This window comes from Numida meleagris, chromosome 2 (genome assembly GCF_002078875.1).
Source record: "Numida meleagris isolate 19003 breed g44 Domestic line chromosome 2, NumMel1.0, whole genome shotgun sequence".
Taxonomy (NCBI): Eukaryota; Metazoa; Chordata; class Aves; order Galliformes; family Numididae; genus Numida; species Numida meleagris.
Genome location: NC_034410.1, coordinates 77,418,553 through 77,441,575, shown reverse-complemented (window position 1 = coordinate 77,441,575; position 23,023 = coordinate 77,418,553). Strand labels below are relative to the sequence as shown.

Here is a 23,023-nt window from a genome sequence, read left to right as displayed (position 1 = left end):
TACAACCTTATCCATAACTTTTCCAGGGATCAGAATTAGACTACTAGGTTTGTAGTTTCCTGGATCTTCTCTCACGCCCTTTTTTGCAGATGCTGTTTGTTATACCTGGTCCCTTACAATTTTGTGACCACCAATGTGAAGTCACTGATTCTTAAGTAAGAGTCCTCCAACTTAGAAGACCAAGCAGTCCAAGATCTATCATTAACGTTAACAACTAAGGCAAAAGTCAATCTCTGCTTTCAGCACTTTCTCATCCCTACTTTTTAGCTAACCATCAAGTATCAGTCCAATGTTTTCCTTAGACCTCCTGTTGCTATTGACATACTTAGAAAAAGATTTTTTGTGTTACCTGACACCACAGTAGCCACTGTCAACTAAGATGAGCTTTGGTTTTTCTCATTCTCTTCCTGCAGTTGCAACCAGCTACTCTGTACTCTCCCTCTGGAGCCAGACCTTGCTTCTACAACTCATTTATTTTCCGCCCTAGTTCCAGGAGGAGTTTCCTATTTAGTCTGGCCAATCTTCTGCCTTGATCGACAGACTTGCAGAACAGTGGGATTGGTAGCTCCTGTGATCTTAAGAACGATTCTTAAAAAGTGACCTCTAAACCCTCTAGAACAGATTCCCAGAGACAGCTTTCTGAGCTTAAAGCTTACTCTCTTACAGTGCATTGTGGAAGCTCAGATGACTTTTTCTCCTAACACCAAAATTTTTGAACTCAACTAATTCATGGTCACCGTGGCCAAGACAGCCACCTCTGTCAGCTCTCCCACAAGGCCTTCCCTGTTCTAAAACAACAGATGCAGGGTGGCTCCTCTCGTAGTTGGCTCACTCAGTACTTGTGACAGGATGTTATCTTAAACATGCTTCGGGAATTTCCAGACATACTTGTCATGGTAGCATGATATTCCAAGCTTATGTTTGGGAAGCTGGAGTCTCCCATAAGGACAAGGTAATCGATCCCAAAATATCCCCTAATTGCCTATAGAATAGCTCACCTGTGCTACTGTCCTGAGTGGACAGTAGAAAGCATACAACTAGAACAACTTCCACTTTGCTACCTGTCTTCTTAATCCTCATCCATCTACCACATCATCCCTAATGGCAATGGCCATACAGTCTAGTCTCTCCCTTATGTACAGTGCAACATATCCACCCGACCTGCCCGGCCTGTGCTTCCTGAACAGCTGATAACCTTCCATCCCAGCATTCAGTTGCGAGACTCGTCCCACAAAGTGTCACAATGATATCAGTGCTCTGGGAAAGAAACAAAGCTTCCAGTTCATCCCATTAGTCTCTCATACTGTCTCTCATACTCATACTGTGTGCATTAGTATATAAGCATTTCAGATGTGCTCCTGAATATGCTGTGCTCTTTGGAATGACACAGATGATCCCATTAGCCTTTCTACCCTCAGATAGTGCCACACCATCCCTTGGCATAACCTCAGTGCTCCTAACAGTATCCCGTTCCCCCACTGATCCTAGTTTAAGTCCTCTCAATCAGTCTTGCCAAGTTATATTTTCCCCATTGAGACAGGTGGATCCCATCTGGCACCAGATCATAGATGTCTCTTCTTGTCTTGGAAGAGTTTTCCATGACGATAAAACCCAGAATACTGGTGGAGGCACCAGTCCTGGAGTTAGGCATTGAGTCACCTATGACTACTTGCTGCTGCTTCTTCACAGCACCAGTCTTAATTTTGCTGCTGAGAGGTTACCTGACCCAGGTGGGAAAACTTGTAGACACCTCTTCTTTCATCTTTTCACATTCCTCATCTGCCACACTCAGAGCAGAATCATAGAGAAACACTTCAAACGTGACTTCAGGAATCCCGTGAAGCTTAGTATAGATTTCTGGTGAACAATTTCTTATGGCTCTATTTACAGCTACAGCTTCAGCTGAGCTGCTTTTTATAAAACACTTTGCAGCCTCTTGGTGCTTGTACTAAACTACAAAACAGCACTTGCACAGTGGCATACAAATCTCTGTGTAGGAAGCTGATGTCAGACAGCTATTGTATTTAAAACTCCACTGCTCACATATTCTGTGGTAATTTGACTAATGCTACAAGAGGAAGAGAACCCTAACTGGTTCAGGGATATTATTAGATAAGCAGATGGAAATTGTCATGAATGATTAAAAGTCTAGAGAGTACAAATATCTCTCCTTTGCACTTGAAAAGAAGCAAGATGCTAGCTACCTTATTCAGTTTATTAGTGAATGGAGAATGGAAGCCATAGAGTAGAAATGGGAGGTTTACATCATACATGAGCTCAAGATACCTACAGGAATTGGTTATAAAGATTTTGGTATCCTGAATGCTTTGTTTTTAAATCGATGTTCAGTAAAAATCAAGATGTCTGAAAGTCTCCTGTTGTGAAAGAGCTTGCCAAAACATACTAACAATTATAATAATGGCAGTGTTGTACCTATGGTGCTAATACTGCAATTGCCAAAAAGAGCAGCCACACAAATTAATCATAGATTCACAGAATATCCTGAGTTGGAAGGGACCCATAAGGCTCAGAGTCCAACTCCTACCTCCACACAGGACCACCTGAAAATCAAAGCATATGTCTGAGGGCGGTATCCAAATGCTCCTTGAACTCCACCAGGTTGGTGCTGTGACCAGTGGCCTCGGCAGCCTGTGCCAGGGCACAAAATTAAGCTAGTCACAGATCACCAAGCAGCACAGGTGGAAAGAGAATGGTCAGTTACGTGTACGTATTAATACAAGATAAGCAAGAAATGAATATTGAAACTAGGAGCCAGCTGTTACTGGAGTAAAGCAATTTTAGAGCTAATCTGCTAATAGAGGTTGCAGCTGGGAGTTGTTCACTTTCAGTGCCCAAAATGTGAGCATGCACAATTTCAAATCAAATTGCCTGAGAGGGCTAAAACTCAGAAAAACATGCCCAGCTTGTCACTGAGTGTTGACAGAAGACACCCCAGATTCCTCAAGATGCAGGTGCCTCATTCCGTTGGAAATAACATGTTTTGGTGTGTCTTTTATTCAGCCTGTTGGAAATATCCAAATAATTTATCAGGACGGTGTCTCTGATAAAAGCAGGTTTTATTTGCAACTGCAGCGGCGGGTGTCCTGCAAGCAGGAGCGCCTGCAGAAAGCAGTGTTACATCTTTTATGCCCTATTACCCAACGCTTATCTTTTCCTCCCCTGGTTCCTCATTGGCTGAGTACTTCAGGTTCACAATCTTCCCAACACTCATCTAAACATACAGATACTGGTTGAACATAAATTGTTGCTAGCTAAGCATGTATATTGCTAATTAATTAACTTCTAACACTTGCTTACTCAAGCACTCAGTCATTATTTCTGGACACCTGCTCATCCTTGGATAGAGATAAGTGTGGAAGGAGAATAGAGACGGGCATCCTGATGCCTGCCTGTCATATCCCAACCTACCCACAGAGTGAGGCAATTTGGCCTTGTGTGGAGGCCCTGGCTTCCTTGATGTTTGACAAGTCTGCTTTTCTTTTGCTGAGGGTCTCTTATCCAAACAGAACAGCCTTACAACATGCTTTCTAGTCCATAATACTATTCCCATACTATTCACAACTATTACAGTTTTACAAGTGAGAATTAATTACATAATTCAACACCTATATTTCTAAAATATGTTACTGAAATATATGGTATTCCCACTTTTTCAAACTAGCTGTTTCTAAGGGCAAGTTACATAATACGTTGTGCTCTACTTCTTAAGATCAATTCCCCTTTTTCGATATCTAATGCAGAAACAACATTCAATTCCTACAAAGCCTCTCCGAGTGTGAAAATGCCCCATGGAAGGGAGTTTTTGGCACACTGCAAGATCCTCTGGAAAAAAAATCAATCTCTTTTGGTCCAGTTTTGTTCTCATCTTCCTCCCCAGCCTCCAGGGACAGGAATACTTCAGGAACTGTAAGGAGGAAGGTGTCGGAGGCCATGCTGGCCTAGTCGCAGAGCACGCTGCCCAGTGAGGCAGCTCTGAGGCTGCTTCTTAAAGCTATGGGGAAACCTCGCACATCATGCCCGTGAATGTGCATCTCTAGGTTTAAAAGGCGACCTGATCTTCCCCGGGCCGAGGGCTCAGTCCTCTCAGACCGCCTCACCCCAGAGGGTGCTGGGCCTGTCACTTCCCCCCCGCCGACCCGTTCCGCGGCGCCGTGACACGGCAGAGCGTTACCGGGTAACGGCAACATGGCGTCCGCCGCCCTAGCGGGCGCAGGGGAGCAAAAAGGGGACGAGGAGAAAGGTGGCAGCTGGCTGGGGAGGAGGCGGCCACCTCCTCTCTCCGCTCAGTCTGCCTTCAGCTACATCCCGCCCCGGCGAGAAGGTCCCGCGGAGCTCAGCTACTTCCACCGGGCGGCCCAGGTGAGGGGCGGCCGAGCAGGGCTCGGGGCGGTCCCCGGACTCCGGGCAGCAGCGCTCCTGGGCCGAGAGCAAAGTGCTTTGTGGGTGGGAAGGAGGCTTGGTGGCCGGGAAGTGTTTCCAGGGCGTGAATTACAAGCTGAGGGGGAAAAATAGTAAGGGAGAGTGTCACTGCATGGTGGTAAAAAGCAGATAAATGATTGCCAAGTGTCTGCGCAATTATTAAGGACACAAGACCAATTGTTCATTCTGGAGGAGGCTCAGGGGAGGCCTCATTGCTCTCTGCAGCTACCTGAAAGGAGGTTGTGGCTGGGTGCAGGTCAGCCTTTTCTCCCAGGTAACAGCAGTAGGATGAGAGGGAATGGCCTCAAGTTGTGCCAGGGGAGGTTCAGATTGGATATTAGGAGCAATCTCTTAGAAAGAGTGGTGAGGCACTGGAACAGGCTGCCTAGGGAAGTGGTGGTCACTATCTCTGGGGGTGTTCAAAAACTTTGTGGATGTGGCACTGAGGGACGTGGTTAGTCAGTGTGGTGGGGATGAGCTGATGGTGGTTCTGGATGATCTTAGAGATCTTTTCCAACCCAAATGATTCTATGATTCTGTGACACTTTTTGCCAGCACTGTGTGGCACTGTTGAAAGACAGGATTTGCCATTTTAGATTCTCTCCTGTGGGTTTCAGCATCACTTTGGGAAGGTGCTCAGGGCCAAATGTTAAGAAGCACAGGTGGTGGTGTGCGTAACAGAATGTAGTAGGCAGAGCACAACAGGAGTAGGGCTGGGGAAGGTCAGAGGGCTTGGCTGGTGCAGTTGGAGCTGATGGACCTGGCAGGTAGGCTGTCTATCCAAACTGCATGGAATTAGCAACCATATGCTAGTACCTTTGTTTACAATGCAGAATTTGCTTTCACACTCCCAGTGACGTGGTTTGTAAAAAAACAAACAGACAAAAAAACCTGCTCCAGTGGCATGGAAACAGAAAGTGCTAACAGCTGTTCAGTAGTTTTCATCACAGCTCAGGCCTTGGTCACAACGTCACAAGGAGGGAATCAATCTTGACTCCTTCTTCGGCACAATTAATGAATTAGACGATTGGATATTTTCAGTTTATATGGAAAAGGGAATTTATTCCTTGTTTGACTTAAGGAACTGAAAAAACTGTATGTTGGAGGCTGAAGCAGAGAGAAATAGAGAAAGGTGCTTTAGGATGTGTCCCAAAGCCAGAAATTTCCACCTCTTAATCCTTTGGCTGACAACTATTCCCTGTACTACTTTACATAAGTTATTATAGCTAGTCTATGTCCTGCTTCCCCTTCTGTGACATGGAGAAAGCTTTTCTCTATTTGTTGTGTGGTTGAAATATTAATGAATATTTGCAAAGTGCTTAGCCTCAGGAGCAGTACACAGAGGATGCCCCACCACCTCGGTATAGTAGTTCTGTATTTAATAACAAAGAGAAACAACAGCAAAGAGTTATCAGGATTTTGAGCACTGAATTGTCTCTGTACAGAAGAACTTTAACAGGTCACCTGGGACAGGGGCTAATTCTTAACAAGTTGGCTACCTGTCTGCAAGTTTCAGAAAAAAATGATCTGCTCTGACACAGGTAACCAGTAATAGACAAATAATACCACATGAAGGAAAACAAAGGAGCAAGTAGCATTCTTGGTAGTGAGCACAAATTAGATGCCCACCAAAATTCTTAACAAAACTGGTAGTGTGGAGAGGAGAGGACAATCAAGGAAGCATGGAAATAATGGAGGTAGCAAATCAGATGCGAGGTACTCTTGAACATGCCTGCAATTCTGTAAGGCTTGATGATTTCTGAGGAATGAAGGGATGTATGGGTTGAAAATCAAACCACCTCTCCACTTTGCAGAACCAAGTAGTAGAGCTACGCTTCCAAAAGAAATCCATGATTACAGTGGCACATCATTAGCGTTCTTAGCTGAGATTTCCTTCTGAGAGAACTATTACAGCCTTCTTGACTTGCCCTGACTTGAATGTTTTTGGAGGACAGTAATGATGAGACTCAAAAGACATGAATTCTCCAAAGGCTAAATTAAGCGCACTGTAAAATTAGAGGTAAAAAAAAGAAAAGCAGAAGAAAATACATGATTTTTCAGATTTGTAGGAAGTCAAATGCAAAATGCAAAATGCATAAAACCAGTAATCCATTGACTTGTTTACCAGAAAAGAAACTTTTTAATGAAGGTCATAAACAACTGACAGCATATTAAAACATGGGATTTTGTCCTTCTTTCCTTGAGAATGTTTTTTTGTTTTTGAAATTCCTCCACCGATAACTTTTTTTAATTGGATTTCACTAATGCATTTTTTAGCAGATCAGATCTTTCATGTTATTTGACTGTAACTCTGTCAACGGTTATCATAAATACAATAATATTCTGGTTTGTGGTTTGCTTTATTTTCATATATGACAGATCACAGGATTACCACTGTGGCAGGTTTCTGAACTCTTCTCAGTTCTGCTTTAATTAGAAATTAAATGGTAGTTCCACTGCAGGGCACATACACATTTTTCATTCCAAGTGAATTTTCTCTCCAAAAGTTTCAACAGATGGCAAGAGAAAAAATTAGGTAATTTGCCACAAGGGAAATTTCAAAGTTGAACAGATTAAAAATAAAAAATTACATATCATTCAGTATTTTTATTGCAGATTATTTCTAAAGAATGACCCAAACTTGCTAATGGTAGCTCAGCTGTATTACAGTTGTCATACTCTAATGCTATATGTCCACTGCATTATTATTGAATCATCTGTATGTAATCTGTAACCTATTAATTTAAACGGGACTGTTATTTAGCCATTTTTTCTTCTTTTATAAAGACAGGAGAAGTTTCCACTTACGATTCCATTTTTAAAAGACCAGAGGGTTACAATGAAAAACTTCACCGATGTGACAGAGAACATGCAAGGAGTCGTGGTCTTAACGTTAATGATGAGGTAATCCTTCGATAATTTCAAAATGATTTTTGTTAAAGGTACTTTATACATTTTGGCATGGCTGGAGATAATTAGCAAGTGAAGACAGCTGAGCTAGCTCTTGCTCTTTGTGTCCTGTAGATTTCCAGGTCACAAACCTTATTTAAGTTAAAAGAGTAGCAGAAAGAGGTGTGCACAGGGAGCCAAACCCTCTGTTACAGAGTTTCTGGATTACTTCTATCAGTCTCTGTCTGTCCATAGTTAGCAGTTCTGGTTGTCCTGCAGCTAATTCTATGATGCTGAAAACTATCCTTCCTGACAAGGCTGGAACCAGGGGCTCCAACTCAACCCCACCCCTATGACATCCTCCTTCCCTGCACCTTACTGTATGAATCCACATTTGCTGAGACATCGTAAGTCTCCAAAACCGGTCTGTTTGTTGATCAAATTTACACCAGGTTGCCCTGTAGCAAGGAAATTCATAGGGAGCTCATGCAAAGGAGAGGTCAATCAGAAGAACACAGACATGTCTGGAAAAGGCTAACTGAAGCAAAAGCATTCAAGGACAGCAGAATTTGGGTTTAGTGTGTAGCCTGATAAGTAAGGAAGTATGCAACCATATTTTTAAACAGCTGCCTTGAAAACAGAAATAATATAATATATATAGTTATATCTAAGTATATACTTTTTCCTTGCAGCATAGGAATAATACATATATACGCACACACGCAGAGGCAGAGGATGTCAAAAAAAAAGATGAAGTACAACCTCTGTGTGTTAATGGCCTTGAAACTGCAGTGGATTAATGGGATGGAAAGATGATGATAGGCTAGGAATTGTTGCCTGTGTTAGAAACGACAGAGATAGAAGAGAGAAAAAGTTAAAATTACTGTAATTGCTGTGAAATAAAACTGTTGAGATTTTGGGACAAAGGCCACTGCTTGTAATTCCTCTAACTAGCAGCTATACATGCCAGACATTTCACTGCGTAGTCATAATCCCCTTCAATTCTATCAGACAGTGCGGGGAATATTACGTATGTTCAAAGGAATCACAGAAGTGCCTCTTATCTGCTCCTGCCTAGTAACTCACCTGCAAATCTGCATGAGGCCAAAAGTCATTTAAATGACCACTCTAATGAAAAATGAGCCAGTCCCTCCATCTCCTAGCCAGTATCAAACACAATATCGAAGTGAGACGTTTGTGTAGAAACAGTTTATTAATGCAGCACTATGGTTTCTTTCTTACTCAGATTTTGCGTCGCTTCAGTATCAGCAAAAGTCACTTTCCTAAAAGTTTACTTGCTAAAACAAGGGCTTATAGGCCAGGATGCAGACTTGTCCTGCTGGGCAACACACACAAGTGACACTGCCTGGGAACTGTTCTGAACAGGTGTCCCTTAATCCAGTCCTCTAATTAGCATGGAGGTGCATCAGAGCCACAGCTGTTAAATGATGCAACATGATCCTCATGCATGGGATGACACCCAACACTGGACTTACCATAACTAAATGCAGGTCACGTACTCAGCTCCTGCTCCTTAGTTACCTCAGTGGCTCATGCAGACTTTGTATAATACCAACCATTTTATGAAACAAATAAAAATGCCAAAATTGACATCCTTCTAATACAACACTGAAAGGAGACAGGTGGAATTCTCTACAGTACGCTTCTTTCTTTGAAGTGGAAAAAACCCAAATCACTACAAGCAAGCCTTTCTTTTCCTGCAGAGCGAGGGCACACCCTGGGAATCCAACAGTACAATCACAGATAGCACAGTTTAGCTGCGCATAATGCAGTGACTACAGCGAGAGTGTTTGCACATGGTTGTTATTGCTGATTTCAGGTGTTAACAGTGATAGAATTACATGCTGTGAAGGCATATAATGGGATATTTTCTAGCCAACTGTGGAAAATTTGATATCTGCTGAATGCAGAACCCATAAAAATCATGGAATACTGCTCTATAGTCAGTGCTGTGCTACCAAGGATGCTGAAAACTGAATCTTACTTATTTAAAGGAAAAATGAACGACCAGAGTCACATACTGCTACTTGTCATTGGCACTGTAAGTCTTGTGTGGCTAGCAAAGACTATTCTGATGGTACAAAGACTGTCTCACCTCTGTGTCTGGTACAATCATAGAGCAAATCCTCCTGGAAATTATGCTAGGGTACATGTGAAACACAAAGGTGACTGATGACAGCCACCATGGCTTCACTAAGGGCAAATCATGCCTGACAAGTTTGGTGGCCTTCTACGACAAGGTTGCAACTCTAGTCGTTAAGGGGAAAGCAACTGATGTCATCTACATGGACTCGAGCAAAGCATTTGATACCAGCTTGCACAACATCCTTGACTCTAAAACTGGAGAGATCTATGTTTGACAGGTGGACCACTTGGTGGATAAGGAATTGGCTGGATGGCTGCAGAGAGATGCAGTGAACAATGTGATGTCAGATGGAGACTAGAAACAAATGATGTTCCTTAGGGTCAATATTGGGATTGACACTATTTAACATCTTTGTCGGTTACATGGAGGGTGCAATTGAATGCATCCTCAGCAAATTTTCTGATTACACTAGAGGGAAGAAATGCCATCCAGAGGGACCTGGACAGGCTTGAGAGGTAAGCCTGTGAAAATCTATTAAAGTTCATCAAGGTACTGGGGCCTGTCCTGTTCAGTGTCTTTATTGATGACCTGTATGAGAGCACTGAGTGCACCCTCAGTAAGTTTACAGATGATGCCAAGTTGGCAGGAAGTGTCAATTTGCCTGGGGGTAGCAAGGCCCTACAGAGGGATCTGGACAGACTGGATCACTGGTCTCTGGCCAGTGGGATGAAGTTCAACAAGACCAAGTGCCAGGTTCTGCACTTTGGCCACAACAACTCCAGGCAACGCTACAGGCTTGGGGCAGAGTGGCTGGAAGACTGTGTAGAGGAAATGGATGTGGTGGTGTTGGTTGATGCTCGGCTGAACCAAGCATCAACCAGTGTGCCCAGGTGGCCAAGAAGGCCAATGGCGTCCTGGCTTGTATCAGAAATAGCGCTGCCAGCAAGAGCAGGGAAGTGATTATCCCTCTGTACTCAGCTCTGGTGAGGCTGCACTTCGAGTACTGTGTTCACTTTGGGGCCCCTCACTACAAGAAAAACATGGAGGCCCTGGAGCATGTTCAGAGAAGGGCAACAAAGCTTGTGAGGAGTCTGGAGCACAGGCCTTATGAGAAGTGGCTGAGGGAGGTGGGATTGTTCAGTCTGGAGAAGAGGCGGCTCACGGGAGACCTTATCACTCTCTACAGTTACCTGAAGGGAGGTTGTGGTGAGGTAGAGGTCGACCTCTTCTCCCATCTAACTAGCAATGGGACTAGAGGGAATGGCCTCAAGTTGCACCAGGGGAGATTCAAGTTGGACATTAGAAAATACTTCTCCAAAAGAGTGGTCAGGTGCTGGAATGGGCTGCTCAGGGAGGTGATGGAGTCACCGACCCTGGAGGTGTTCAAGAAATGTTCAGATTTTGTACTGAGGGACATGGTTTAGTGGGAAATATTAGTGATAGGTGGATGGTTGGACTGGATGATCTTGGAGGTCCTTTCCATCCTTGGTGATTCTATGATTCTATAAATATGCAGCTGTGCTTTCCGTCTTGATAAAGGAGTTTGAGAACGGGTTTCAAGATTGCTGAAAAAAATCATCAGTTTTTTTACTTATTTGTGACTCCATTTTCAGTCAACACAAATAAACATATTACTCGTGAATTTTCAAATGGAATGTATAGAGCTGCAATCCAAAATTTGATCATGTCTCTTTACCAGACTTTCATAAGCCTTCTCTTACCAGATAGAAACATCCCTCACCACACAACCACACCTTATTCATGTCACCGCTTCCGGAAGTTCATACATTTGTGAGCAACTGTTTTCAAGGATGAAGCACAGGAGGAGTTGGTGGAAGCAGATGTTGGTGGTATGGCAGCAGAGGTTGAACCTTCCCATCGATATCCCATTACATTTTGTTGCTGTGTGACAGATGGCAGCAGAGGGGCAGTCTGACAAATGGCATCTGACATGGAGATGCGCATGAAGCAGAGGTGTGTTGTCAAATTCCTCCATGCGGAAATAATGGCACTCATTGACATTCATTGATGCTTGCTCAATGTTTATAGAGATCCAAGAGTGGATGTGAGCACAGTGAGGCAGTGGTGGTGTGTTTCAGCAGTGGCGACTGCAGGTCACCTCCACTGGTACAGATTATTATGAGCACAGCATGCAGACTTTCGTTCATTCCTAGTGAAAATGCACAGCTAATGTTAGTGACTGTGCTGAAAAAGTGTTTTGTAGCTGAGAATTTGCCCTCTTAAATGATGTTATTGTGCTCTTTGTATCCGCTGTAGTTTCCATGGAAAAAATTAGGAGGCAATGCTTTTGAAGCAATCTAGAGCAGCCCTAGACAATTCCTCTTCAGTCAGTACAGCCCAGGCAAGTCAAAAGGTTGGACACTCATGGACTAGGTGATGAGTGGATTGGGAGCAGCCCTGAAGAGAAGTACTTGGGGGTCTTGGTTGATGAGAAGCTCAGTATGAGTCAGCAGCTCAGAAAGCAAACTGTATGTACCCTGGGCTGCGTGAAAAGAAGCGTGATCATCAGGGCAAGGGAGGTGATTCCCCTCTCTGCTCCACTTTTGTGAGACCACCCTACCTGGAGTACTGCATTCAGTTCTGGGGCCCCCAGCATAAGAACATGGGCCTGTTGGAAGGGTCCAGAGGAAGACCACAAAGATGATTAGAAGGCTGGAGCATCTCTCCTATGAAAACAGGCTGAGGGAGCTGGAGTTCTTCAGCTTGGGAAGAGAAGGCTACAGACCTTAAAGCAGCATTCTAGTACCTAACAGGGGCCTACAAGGAAGCCAGAGAAGGACTCTATCGAGGTGTTTAGTGATAAGACAGAGGGTAACATTGTTAAACTTAAGAGGGTCGATTTAAATTTGATGTTAGGAGGAAGTTTTTCACTCAGAGGGTGGTGAGGCCCAGGCCCAGGCTGCGTGGAGGAGCTCTGAATGCCCCATCCCTGAAGGCATTCAAGGCCAGGTTGGATGGGGCTTTGGGCAACTGGGTTGAATGAAAGGTGTCTTGGCATGGCACAGGTTGGAACTAGATGGTATTTAAGATCCCTTCCAGCCCAAACTCTGCTATGATTCTATGAAAGGTTCTGTAATTTCTTCAACGTTTATCCACGAGTGGGAAGAGGGGGACAAAATGGTCTGATGTTTCTTTTCCTGCCATTCTTCTCGACTGTTGATTTTTGTTCTGGTGGCGCTGAAAGTTGGTGAACTGAATGGCATTTAATGGGGTGGTGCAAGATGAGCAGGAGGGCTGGCAGGAGAGCTGAAGGAAGAATGGTTGCTTTTTCTATTTTATTTGAAAAAAAAAAAAAAAAGGGCTTATAGCATCTTTCCAACAATCTCAGGTTTAGATTTGTCCATCTTTCAGGACATGTTACGCCTGACTGCCCTGCTATGAGGCTTTTTGGACCAGTGCTTCATCTTGCATTCTCACAGGACATGTGGTGGTTCATGTGCTTCACAGGTTCTATCATAAATTTTAATATGGCTCAGACTTGTGTTGTAGCGCAGAGCTCATTTGTTTGCACCTGAACTGTGGTGTGGGGTTTGCATTTTTGGTTCTCCTTGTAGATGTTATTTATGTTGTAGTACTAGGCAAATACGTTGGGGACCAAGGCTTATTGTGTTAGCCAGTGTGCAAACATACAAGCAGCCTGATAAATCTGAGACCTTTGGATAGGGAAAGCAAAACAAACAAATCCTGCCTGCCTTTCCCTTCTGACTCCAGAGCTCCCTGTTGTTGCAGCACAGGAAGGAACTGCAGATTGCAGATAGTAATTGTATGGTCACTTAAAATGCAGTTTATTAAGGACAAGCTTAGAATAATCTTGTCTTGGATGGATTATTCTTCACCAGTTTGACTTCTTATCATTGCAGAGCAGTTAATTCTGTAATCTTACAGCTACAAACCGTTTTAGTAAAACCTTGTATTGTGCAGAAATCCAGTAGCATATGCTTTATGTCGCTTGGGGAAAGGTTGCATGGACCAGTAGTGGTTGTGCAGTTTTTATTTGGACTTTTGTGTGTGTGTGTGTGTAGTGGTTTCACTGAACTGTTCAAGCAGTATGTGTGCTCCTGGAATAAGGTACGCAAATCTTTATTTTTCAAATTGTGCAAGTGAGTGCACAAGAAAAGAAAATAAAAATGAAACCTGCACTATTTTCCAGTAATGTGGTGTTTAGTTTGCCAGTAATCGCACAGGGTGTGAGGGTGTGTATGTTTGTGCGTGTCAGGGTGTGTGTAGGAGTAGGGGTGGGTGGATGGGTGTGTGTGTGTATATGTAGGTGGTGGTGGGGCACAATTCCTTGTCTTCTCATCATCCAGTGATACTATTAATATACATTAAAAAAACTAGGTTAGGAATGGAACAGTGAGAGTGCAGATTACTGCTACATAAATATACCTTTGTATAGCAGATGCCGTACAGTTCCATCTGTTCTTTTGCCCCCAGCCACAGCACATTTAGCAGTAGTTAACTGCCAAGTATTCACTCTGTGATATTCTCATAAGGAGAACGTTACATTTTCACAGGAAATGGCAAGACCTGTCGCTGTTTTGTCATCTTCAGAGTATGGGAGACACAGAAGCAAGCACACGGAGCAGCTGATCCGAGGTCATGCAAGGATTAATCATGTGCAGGCAGAATTCTACAGGAAAAATGGCATCACCTGCTTACTGGAAAAACCTTCTCCAAGACTGGATCCGTGCTAAAATCTCTTACAGTTGACATTGCCAGCAACATTTGTCTGCAAAGAAACATGCCAAAATGCAAAATAGTGCTTCTGCCTTTTCTTTTGCGTATTCATTAATGAAAAATATTTATATGAAATAACTGCACTTTTCCTCATGCTGATTCAAATGTATGTTTTCTCCTTGTAGTCTCTTAAGTTTCACATAGAACATCCACAAAAGCCGAACATTTTAGGAAGCAACACTGGAAATTAACTCTGTTGGGTCAACAGCAGCCTGTGCAATTTCAGGCAGTAACTCTACATCATTGTTCACTGACTTAACATTAAATTTGCTCCTCAGGGTATCAGTGGTCACCGATTTCTTAATACTTGCAGTCCTTAATCCCTGCAAAATTGGTAAGCATCATTTTTTTCTGCACAACAGCTAAAACAGTAATTCAATCCAGATTTACCAAAATGAACAAGCAAGTAAAGAAACGATCTGATCTCTAGAAGTACTGAGGAATTTCAGTAGACTTCAAGTGGAAGTCAAGTTAAAGGGAACTTCTGAGTGCTTAGCATGTAAAAAGACACTAACGTTTGGAATTAGGTAATTTTAGGCATCCATTTTGCTGACTTCAGTTTAAAAAAAATGCTGTCAGAGGGATTGATCTGTCTCACAAGAAAAATCACTTTTGGTTCTTTACCCAATACTCTACTACTAAGACAGCAATAACTAATTAGAATGGTAGAAGGGATTAAAAAAAAAGCCCAACAACACAAGTCACTTAAAAAATATGTTCAGAGATGAATGTCTAAACCTGGTTAAACACCTGCGTCCTTCTATTCTCACTGAATCTAGTAGTGGAGTTTTAAAATAATTTCAAGAAAAGAAACATCTTGTGCAGGGTGCGCATCCTTGTGGCTCTGTGGTGCCATTGCTCCTGTTGCTGTTTAAAGCTGAAGCAATATTGATACTGTTCAATATCAAACATTTAGCCAGACTGATCACGCTTGTTTAAGAAGGACTGGAAGTCCACAGCATTGACTGACACTGTACTTCTGTCAGATACTTAAATAGGAAATGAGTCTGCTAGGAAAAAATAATACAAATAACTACTTCATCTAGGGCCTGGATATGCAATAAACTGGGCAATCAATAGAGTGTTTGGTATGATGTGAGGAGCTGGGTATACAGAGCAGTCCGTTCTTAGATGTGTTTGTCACTTTCAGTATTTACAACTTGTAATGTCCCCTCTTTTAATGAGTAATGGCTGTGGGCAAGAGGGCAGTAACTGCTACATTCCTTTTCAACAATAAATACTTCATTAAAGAAGTGCAGCAGCATTAAATGAAAAGGAATTACACACAGTATGAATGAAGTGAGAAAAGAATGTTTTCTGACAACACCAGAATGCTTTATCAAGGGTATCACAAGTGAGGAATCACAAGTGAGGCAGAGCATGACCATATTCTATGGACATTATTTTTAGTTTGGTACAAGCAGTACAAATTACTTCATTCAAATAGTCTTACTATACTTACAAACCATCTGTGTCGGAATAACTGCGGGAAAAGATGTTTGAGAATGCTACCACCTCCTGGCCAATGTGAGAAATGTGCATCTCCAGATCACTTCCACCATAGAGAAAGGAGTGCGAGTTCTCTCATTTCTTTGCTTATGTCATCCACTTCTCTTTCAGTACCATCTCACTCTCACTTTTGAGTGTTTTTCACATTTCTACTACTCGTTTCTCATTCTGTTGTGTGACTGACATCTTTGAATGCTCAGTGTCAAAGGAACACCTTTAATAAAAATTCTCTTATTTTCCGTAAAGCACTGCTATTTAGTAAACAGCACGCTGCAACTCCTAACTCTGTGCAATAAGCTAGTGCTCCTTGTGCACCTAACGCAAATTTTAGTTTTATAAAACGCTTGGAAACATCACACAAAAAGCTCTGAATAAATTGCATCATTTCTTTTTATACTGTCAAGAAAAAAGCCTGATTGGTATGTAACATGGCACATTTTGTACATTCAGCAGCAGCTAGTATCCTTAAATAGCTTTATCTGTCCATCGACAGTTGTGAGTTAGAGCCAGTGAAAATACAAGGGAAATGCAGTACTGACTGCTTGGCACTTTCATCTGTTAATATTATGTAATAAATGTTTACATAAAGCTTAAGAAAATATGTTGCCTTTTATTACTCTTTACATGTTAATTGTTCCAAATATTGGAAGGTCACATATTCAGAAGCTGAAATCATCTTACGTGGAGTTGTTAGAATTGTTCTTCCATGCACAATATGTACACTTGTTTATGGTACAGGAGGTCAAGCTGTGATGCAGTATTATTCTCCAGTGTCAGCAGCCATGTCCATACGTATGAGGAAAGATTTTTTTGTGTAGATATTCTGCCATTTTACTGCAAGATTTTATACTTTCTACCTCAAAAAATGGAACCTGGAAATGAAACCAAAATGATTGCTGGAAATATATTTTAATAAACAAGGGTAAGTAAGTTTAACATTCATTAAGCAGGTATGTAATTACACATCAAAAAGAGTTGCATTTTAAAATTAAATATTTACTCCCAAGTTTATTATTGACCTGGAAGTCCTAGGGGAAATCACCCAAATAGAGGTTATTGCAAAGCAAAGAATGATGTTTATTACAGTTTAAACTCAGTTAAATATAAAGTAGTTAGGCTTATGTGCTAATATAAAGGAAAAAAAGTATCTGAAAACCTAAGAGAAGCATTTCACATCTGGTGAGGTACTGGAAGAGGTTGCCCAGAGCTGTTGGAAGTGTTCAAGGCCAGGCTGGTCAGGGCTTTGGGCAGCCTCTTCTAGCAGAAGGTGTCCCTGTCCAGGGTCCTTCTCAATCCAAACAGTGCTATGATTCCATCATCCTACCAAACTCTTTAACGATTTCATTTAAGTCAAAATTTGAACTGTTGTCACTGCAGAGGAATACTCATTCAAGCAGTCACTATTTGTATAGGCAGAAAGCACTAACCCATCTAAGAAAAAAATGAATTTATGTAAAGAACTCTCAAAAAGACAAAAGCTAGGCAAAGAGAACATAATGAGGAAAGGGCAATATTATACCTACCTTAGGAAGTGATTGCAACTACAGTTTTAAACATTATAAAAGAATCATTTTTCACTTGTTTTGTTAGCCAGAGTAAACACTGTCAAGGGACTTTACCTGCACAACTTTATAACCAAGTAACTGAAGATGCCTCTGTTTAATAGCTTCTTCTCCCAGCAGATTGTGGCTATTAACACAAAACCTATTTTGACCATCAACACAGAGGGCAATTCTAAAATCAAGCACAGAAAAAAACATCAGTCCATTTAGTCACCAGTGCTGCTGCAATTCCTAACAAGAATGACACAATACCTCCTCTTATTCCCAAATACCTCCTAGAATTAAATGTAGGATGGGAGTTACCTACTTTAGGACAATATAATTTACTCAAAGGGAAGGAGGGGGAAGGACTGAAGTTTAGTGAAACTGATCTGAAACGCTAACTTATATGCCCTAAACAAAAATTGCCACACAAGTTAATGATAAGAATTTGAGTTTTAACACTACTATTGGTAAGCTGTTTTGAATTCTTCTAGCAGGAAAAACAAGCAGAGTACTTGTCTCATCTCAGAAATGTCTCAGCAGCTAAATTTATTCAACATATTAGTGATTCAAATTAAACCTGTATATGTGGTTGGCAAGCATCATGGATTGCAACTGTATTTTTTCTACTTGGTTATATAAAAATCACATAAAAAAAATTTTGGTACCCACTATTAAATTTTCAGTGTAAGTTTATCCTGACTTTACTTGGGCATGAAAGCTCTAATCAAATATATATAAATATTAAAACTCAGTCTTAAACATTTAGAGGTGGGATTTTTGAAAGAACTCTGCAAGAGTCGTGAAAGTCGAGCGGGAGAAAACATAACCTCCTCAAAGAATTTTTCTTTATCCATAGGATTGCAGTTGCAACCACAGCACTAAGCAGCAGGGTGCCTAACTTTGTATCTAAGGATTCTCAGAAGAATCCATGTTTAACTTGTTTTTTTAAGTATGTATGTGTTTTTCAATGCGAATGGCATCTGTGGCAAATGTTCTTATTTCAGAGGATCTATTAGACAAGCGTATTTGTAAACTTAAACCGGTATAAACTGCACTAAATCCTTGCAGGCACTCCCAGTTAATTTGATTTTTAATTTTCAGAATAATTAATCATGATCAACGTAGATTATTGTAAGTCAAACCAACATCTCTTTGACCCTAACTGTCACTGGGTAGAGAGACTAATTATCTAACACCTTATAGCCAAGAGGCAAGACAATGAGGAAAAAGAAAAGATATCTCATTTTACCAGCTTTGTCCTTTTTTGCCATTGGTTGTAATGTGAAACTTCAATGTTGTTGAGGTCAATGCAAAATTCCAATTAACTTTATTTTTGCCAGGGTTTTACCCTGGTTACTCTTTATCAGTGTAAACCAGCATTTTATTCTCTTACCGTGTATGTACTTCTTCACATTGAGTAGCAGGCAACATAAAGCCTTCTTCATCTAATTTAATCTCAATATCTAGTATAGATGAAAAGATGAGAGAAATTAAAACCCATTTCACGTAACAAACTTCTTACTGTAATCCTCATGCTCTGGGCTGCCAACCTCCCAGTTCTCCCTTTCATTAGTCACCACCAAAGCAGAGAGATGAGGCAACTGCCACAGTGGCACCATTTCATTTTGCTTTAAACGAAAACAATTGTTTACAAGGAAAAGGGAGGCTGACAGCAAAAATAAAGAACAGCTGAGTTAGCAGCTATTTTCAGTGCAGTCTGGGTGTGTAAACATCGCAGTTCTTTTCTCTCCTTGTTAAAAGTCACTTTGAAAATTACAGAATCTCAGAATTGTAGGGGTTGGAAGAAACATCTGGAGATCATCTAGTCAAACCACCTGCTAGCAGGGGTTTCCGAGAGTGGGCTGCACAGGAAAGTGTCCGTTCACTTACATATTTATCTATAAAAGGGGCAGGTAAGACTCATGAAAAATAACTTGCTTGTGTCCAGATTCATGAGCAATTGTAAAAGCCAGTCCAAGGCCTGTAGCTTCATTAGTGATACAACTATGTTATTTGCTGCATGTACTGTAAGTGCAAAGCTAAAGCTCCCATTATGTTTCCTCATTTCAAACCTTCCACAGAGCTTCCTTTGTATTCCAGATTACATTTTCCATATTTGCACAGTTAAGAATGCAAACAAAGGGAATAAAATCAGATCTTTATTTCTAGAAAACAAATGGGATTTTTGAAACCATAAGTTCACATTTAATCAGTCTAAAGAACTAATGTTACTTACCAATTGTATAGAAATATGGTGTTGATACCTCTGATGAAAAATATATTCTTTTTTTCAATAAATATAGTAGCCCACTCTTCACCTTTTTGAAGAGGTGAACATCCAGAAAACAGTGAGTTGTCAGAAAGGTATTTACGTGATACTTTGGAAGGAGTCTGGGACCCTATACAATGACAAAAAGCCCAATCAGACAAAAGGGAAGATAACTTTTTTGCAATTACCTTATATTAATGTAACAAAATATATTCAGTACATTTCAAAGCCATGTCTAATGAGAGCCTTAGTCTGAGGTATGAGCTGGAAAATAAACCAACCAACCAATCACCCCCACCCCCAAACATCAAAACGTCCTCAACAAGCTTCTATGCTATCATGCTGAATGTACTGATCATGAGAAATCAAAGTGGCTGGTCTTTTATGTGCTCCAAGGCTTTACAAACCAAACATTAAAAAAAAAGGTAATAGTTGTTGGAAAAGCACTCAGAAATACACAAAATGCACTTGAACTTGTAGCTAGTCAGTTCTGTCAAAAATGCACATGGATCAGTCATTTAAACAGGTAGAAACACTTCGTATTTACACCAAGAAATACAAACTGTTTTATTCAGTTCCAATGTTTTTATGGCAAAGAGAGCCCTCAGCTTCTATCAATGTGCTCATACCTAATGACCTCAACACCTGCTTTTAGCATCAGTTCCAGTTTTGTATCTACCATACCTCATAAAACGGGCACTCCAGGGTAACAGTTAGAAAAAGCTGTGTTAGCTGGGAGGCAACAACTCTGTCCAAGCCAGGTGGCTGAGCTGAAACAACAATATTCAAGTTTACAGGTTTACTTTCCGCAGGGTATCTTCACACACACCATCATGCAGAAGTTAGGAAAAGAGATTCAGTTAAACATTCAGAGAAGCTACATTCATCCTTACATGAATAAACAGAAAGATCAGCTATGAAATTATGTATTTAGAAAAATGAGGAACTGATTTACAGATATATCAACATAAAAAAGTGTACGATCAGCAAGATCTTAGTTAGGACTGTCAGAATCTTTCACAAAAAAAAAAAAAAAGGATCTGAGAAATGCAAGATGTTCTACAGGAAGGCATAAACTTCAGTTGAAGTCTTGGACAATTATCCATTTCCTTCTTCTTACTGGAACCCTCTAAGGATGGGACCGTAGTGCTCACTCAGAGGTAGAAAGAAAAGGAGCTCAGGGCATTGAACAGAACCACCAGAGAAGTGTAGCTGATGGACACAATGCCAGTGGGAAGAAGCATCACGTAACCACATCAGATTAAAAAGCAGGGCAAAGCACCAATCTTTATGAATTGATAAAACATGTTAGCCTTAGAATACAATTCACATTTTTATCTAGATATTTTAAAAAATAAAATAAAAGCCAGCAGTTAAGGATTTGTAAGTATTTTTTGGAAAGGCAGGATTAACAAATAAATTTTTTGTGGAATTTAAGATCTCTGTTTAAGACTGTACAGTGCAATTTTCAAATTCTACCAAATGATGCAACTTGAAAGGCAACTGTAACTGTGACGAGGAAGCTGCCTGATCACTTTTCTCCAGTCACCTTTATCAGGTCTTTGTTGATTTGACAGGGTTGGACATACCATAAAATAGCAAGAAATAGGGAGTGCTGGTGGAGAAACACTACTCCTTACCTTGAAGCTGTTGCAGAAAATAGGGACTAAATATTTTTGGCAGAAAATTTACTGGATAACGCTGAATAAGAACACACGAGTGCAGCAGATTCAGCAAGGTGTGAGGCTGAAACTGACGAAAACGAGTATGTAGTATTGTTTCAAGCTTCCTAAACAAGGAAGAAGCATTTGGAGGGAGGTAGTTCAGAGTCCCGAATGGGACAATATATTCAGCAATCTGGTCAGCAGTAAAGCTGTCAGCATTAGAAATGAAACCTTCTGCCACTGCATCCAAGATAGGCTTAGAAAGGATCTTCTTTTGGCAGCAGTACTGCATGACTTTGCTGACCGTTTCAGGATGCATAGTAGGGATGGACTTGGGAACATGCATTTCCAGTGCCTCTGTAAAAATTTGTTCACGATGTCCAAAGAACAGGAAGGCTTCCAGTACATTTACCAACTCATCGTCTGTAAAATAAGGAACATGCTTCACAGAATGCTTACACAGTGCTAAGATTAAGGGAACTACCTGAGTCTGATGGAGAGCCACCAGTGAATGCAGTATTACACTTGTGAACTTTGGACTTAGCTGGTAAGCTATAGTTAAAGTGGCACTGTTCATTCTGTTTAGCAAGTCCTGGTATTGTTCCCTTTCCCCGACCGTCACCTGCAGTATCTTATAAACCATCGTCATTTCCCTAGGACTCCAGTTCTCAATGTCTTTTTCTTGCATGTGGCTCACAATTTGTTCCAGCATAGCACAACTTGGGCCTTCCAACTCGAGCAAACTCTCTCCAAGAGAGCACAGATTGTCAACAGTCAGCTTTCTGTTACCAAGCCGCTCTTCACTCTCTGAAAGCAAGCTTGCTATCAGCGTACTCTGGGGATCTACACGTAGCTTTATCAAAGCTTGCAGTGCATTTAGCAGCCCAGTGTTTGACAGTTTTGAGGATTCAAATTCAAACTGAAAGCATAGTGCCCTGAAAACTTCATTCTCTAGCACATCTTCAGGGTTCTTCAGGCCATCGTCATCCACCTCAACTTCAGAAATCCTCTGCAGGGCTCCCGATGCCATAATATCAGACATAACTTCCAGAGAGCGAAGAAATTTAAAAATCTCTTCCGACGTACGGAGGCTGTTCAACTTCCTGAAAAACACTTGTTCATCCATCCACCGGTCATCAGCTTTAGCGCTGCTCCCAGCATCCCCACAGAGATGCATGGTTTCATTTACAGAAAGGGACTGCATCCGCAGCTGTACGTGGTTTTTCCGACAAAACACATACCGACATTTGTCCTTGGGACACAGCACCCTCATGGCTGCGGGACTATAGCTTTGGGGCTTTCGCCGTTCGCTGACGAAGCTCAAACTTTTGCTTAGGGTCATCAAAATACGCCTGCTTGCTGGTGCGCCGGGTGAACAGAAGTGGAAGCTTTTCAGGCTGATCAAAGCCATATCGGAGGGAGCGTGTCCTCAGAAGACACCTAGAAGAAAAAGACGTGAGCGCACGAGCCCGCCCTTGTCTCTCCCCCTCGCTCCTCGTCCTCCCTCGGCCCTTCGGCGCGGCGGAGAGAAGCCTCACCTCCAGCGCCATGACGGGCAGCGCGGCACGTCGGGAGCTTCCGGCGCCCCTCGGCTCGGCCCCGCCGGGTACCGCGGACTCCGGGTGCTGCTCTCCCCGCTGCCGCCTGGGCCGGGATGTGAGACGCGCGGCTCCGAAGCGTGCTGGGTGCCTGGCCGGGCTGTGAGACTCGCGGTCCCGAAGCGTGCTGGGTGCCGGGCCGGGCTGCGGGGTGCCGGGCTGCACGGAGCCGGGGCACGCCGCGTTCCGGCTGCTTCGGCTTCCGGGAGTGAAATAAAAGCGGATGTGTCCTCACTCCGCGC

General features: G+C 42.0%; 2 protein-coding genes across 3 annotated transcripts; one reads left to right on the top strand and one right to left on the bottom strand.

Moving 5' to 3' along the window:
* C2H5orf49 (chromosome 2 C5orf49 homolog) lies at positions 3,928-15,948 on the top strand. 2 transcript variants are annotated; one of them, XM_021386077.1, is made up of 3 exons: positions 3,928-4,380; positions 7,228-7,344; positions 8,022-10,077. In XM_021386077.1, exons 1-3 carry the CDS (start codon positions 4,207-4,209, stop codon positions 8,127-8,129), a joined length of 399 nt encoding a protein of 132 aa, XP_021241752.1. In that variant the 5' UTR covers positions 3,928-4,206; the 3' UTR covers positions 8,130-10,077. The 2 variants fall into 2 exon arrangements, with proteins under 2 accessions (XP_021241752.1, XP_021241751.1); XM_021386076.1 differs by lacking the exon at positions 8,022-10,077 and adding an exon at positions 13,972-15,948 and having other exon boundaries at positions 3,974-4,380.
* Positions 16,294-22,994, bottom strand: FASTKD3 (FAST kinase domains 3). The gene is made up of 7 exons (XM_021386075.1): positions 22,722-22,994; positions 21,160-22,623; positions 20,204-20,289; positions 19,487-19,649; positions 18,644-18,713; positions 17,323-17,437; positions 16,294-16,575 (listed from the first exon to the last, which is right to left on the bottom strand). The coding sequence occupies exons 2-7, from the start codon at positions 22,592-22,594 to the stop codon at positions 16,477-16,479; spliced, it is 1,968 nt and encodes a 655-aa protein (XP_021241750.1). The 5' UTR covers positions 22,595-22,623; positions 22,722-22,994; the 3' UTR covers positions 16,294-16,476.

Coding starts and splice junctions, on each gene's coding strand:
- C2H5orf49 (XM_021386076.1), top strand. CDS start 4,207: ATGGCGTCCGCCGCCCTAGCGGGCGCAGGGGAGCAAAAAGGGGACGAG. Junction 4,381..7,227: donor ACTTCCACCGGGCGGCCCAG/GTGAGGGGCGGC, acceptor TCTTTTATAAAG/ACAGGAGAAGTTTCCACTTA. Junction 7,345..13,971: donor GTCTTAACGTTAATGATGAG/GTAATCCTTCGA, acceptor ACATTTTCACAG/GAAATGGCAAGACCTGTCGC.
- FASTKD3 (XM_021386075.1), bottom strand. CDS start 22,594: ATGGCTTTGATCAGCCTGAAAAGCTTCCACTTCTGTTCACCCGGCGCA. Junction 20,290..21,159: donor TTTTCTGCAACAGCTTCAAG/GTAAGGAGTAGT, acceptor TTGTTGTTTCAG/CTCAGCCACCTGGCTTGGAC. Junction 19,650..20,203: donor TGGAGTGCCCGTTTTATGAG/GTATGGTAGATA, acceptor GTCATTGTATAG/GGTCCCAGACTCCTTCCAAA.